We start from the raw sequence: 2,166 nt of genomic DNA, 5'->3' as shown, positions 1-2,166 counted from the left end.
TTTGCATGGTCATATCTAGATATGCCAGGTCTTGACACTAGCATAGTTGAGCATCGACTGCCATTGAAATTAGAATGTCCCCTAGTTAAGCAAAAGTTGAGAAGAATGAAGCCTGAGATGTCTTTGAAGATTAGAGAAGAAGTCAAAAAGTAATTTGATGCAGGCTTTCTTGTTGTCGTAAAATACCCTCAATGGGTTGCTAACATTGTGCTTATACCAAAGAAATATGGAAAGGTTCAAATGTGTGTTGATTACATAGATCTAAATAGAGCTAGTCCCAAAGATGATTTTCCATTACCTCACATTGATGTATTGATAGATAACATAGCCCAATATTCATTATTCTCTTTCATGGACAGTTACTTAGGCTATAATCAGATTAAAATGGCTGAAGAAGATATGGAGAAGACCACATTCATTACACCTTGGGGCACCTTTTGCTATAGAGTCATGCCATTCGGATTGAAAAATGCTGGGGCAACATATCAAAGAGCAACGGTCACTTTGTTTCATGATATGATGCACAGGGAGGTCGAAGTCTATGTGGATAACATGATTGCCAAATCGAAGAATGAAGAAGACCATGTGAGTAATTTGCATAAGTTGTTTGAGCAATTGAGAAAATTCAAGTTAAGATTAAACCTAACTAAATGCACTTTTGATGTGAAATCAGGAAAGTTATAAGGGTTCATAGTCAGTCAGAAAGGAATTGGGGTTGATCCTGATAAAGTAAAGGCAATAATTGAAATGCTGCCTCCCCGCACCGAAAAGGAGGTCTGTGGATTCTTAAGGAGATTGAATTACATTGCCCGATTCATATCCCAATTAACTGCTACTTGTGAACCAATATTTAAACTATTGCAAAAAAACCAATCAATGGAGTGAGATGATAATTGTCAAGAGACATTTGAGAAAATTAAGCAGTATTTATAGAATCCACCGATTTTGGTGCCGCCAGTTTCAGGGAAACCACTCATCATGTATTTGACAGTCTTGGAAGGATCCATGGGATGTGTTTTAGCTCAACGTGACAAATCTGGTAGGAAAGAACACGCCATTTACTACTTGAGCGAGAAATTCACTGATTATGAAGCAAGATACTCATTGCTGGAGCGTACCTATTGTGCCTTGGCTTAGGCCACTCATAGGCTAAGGCAATATATGTTGAGTCACACGACTTGGTTGGTGTCAAAAATGGATCCAATCAAGTATATCTTTGAAAAACTAGCCCTTACTAGAAGGATTGCTCGATGGCAAGTTCTCTTATCAGAATATGATATTGTATATGTTACCCAGAAGGCAATCAAAGGCAATGCGCTTGCTAATTTTCTAGCTCAACAACCAATAAATGATTATCAGTCAATGCAATGTGAGTTTCCTAATGAAAGTATAATGGCGTTGTTTGAAGAGAAGGAATCTTCAAGAAAAGAAGAATGGGTCATGATGTTTGATGGTGCTTCTAATGCGCTTAGACACGGGATTGGAGCTATATAGATTTCTCTAGAGAAGTGATATATCCCAATCACAGCTAGATTATCATTTGATTGTACAAATAATATAGCTGAATATGAGGCCTGCACTGTGGGAATTCAAGCAGTTATGGAGTCAAAAATCAAAGTTCTCGAAGTGTATGGTGACTCAGCCTTGGTCATCCATCAGTTGAAAGGGGAATGGGAGACTTGGGATGCAAAGTTGATTCCTTACCAAGCCTACATCAAAGAATTGATAGAGTATTTCAATGAGATTACCTTCCAACGTATTCCTTGTGAGAATAATCAACTGGCTGATGCTTTAGCCACTTTGTCGTCAATGTTTGTAATAAGTCAAAATACGGATATGCCACTTATAAAAATGCGATAACATGATCGGCCAACTTACTGTCAAATGATCAAAGGAGAATCCGATGGTAAACCATGGTACCATGACATTAAGAGTTATCAAAAAAATCAAGAGTACCCATTGAATGCTACTGATAATGACAAAAGAACACTGAGGAGATTAGCAATGGGTTTCTTCTTAAATGGAGAAGTGATTTATAAAAGGAATCATGACACGATATTGCTCAGATGTGTAGAGGCTTTAGAAGCACAAAAGATCATGGAAGAGATTCATGAAGGTTCATTTGGGACCCATGCCAATTGACATGCCATGGCAAAGAAAATTCTA

The 2,166-nt window shown here is 37.8% G+C and overlaps 1 protein-coding gene across 1 annotated transcript; it reads left to right on the top strand.

The window, feature by feature from the left end:
• The first annotated feature begins 1,194 nt into the window (after window positions 1-1,194).
• Window positions 1,195-1,860, top strand: LOC113851151. Its single transcript, XM_027481633.1, has 2 exons — window positions 1,195-1,453; window positions 1,562-1,860. The coding sequence occupies exons 1-2, from the start codon at window positions 1,195-1,197 to the stop codon at window positions 1,858-1,860; spliced, it is 558 nt and encodes a 185-aa protein (XP_027337434.1).
• Window positions 1,861-2,166: the final 306 nt, after the last annotated feature.

The sequence above is a fragment of the Abrus precatorius genome, unplaced genomic scaffold, assembly GCF_003935025.1.
Source record: "Abrus precatorius isolate BTA unplaced genomic scaffold, Abrus_2018 Scaffold10, whole genome shotgun sequence".
NCBI lineage: Eukaryota > Viridiplantae > Streptophyta > Magnoliopsida > Fabales > Fabaceae > Abrus > Abrus precatorius.
Note: the sequence above shows the minus strand (reverse complement) of the source record. Positions and strands in the feature narration are given on the sequence as shown.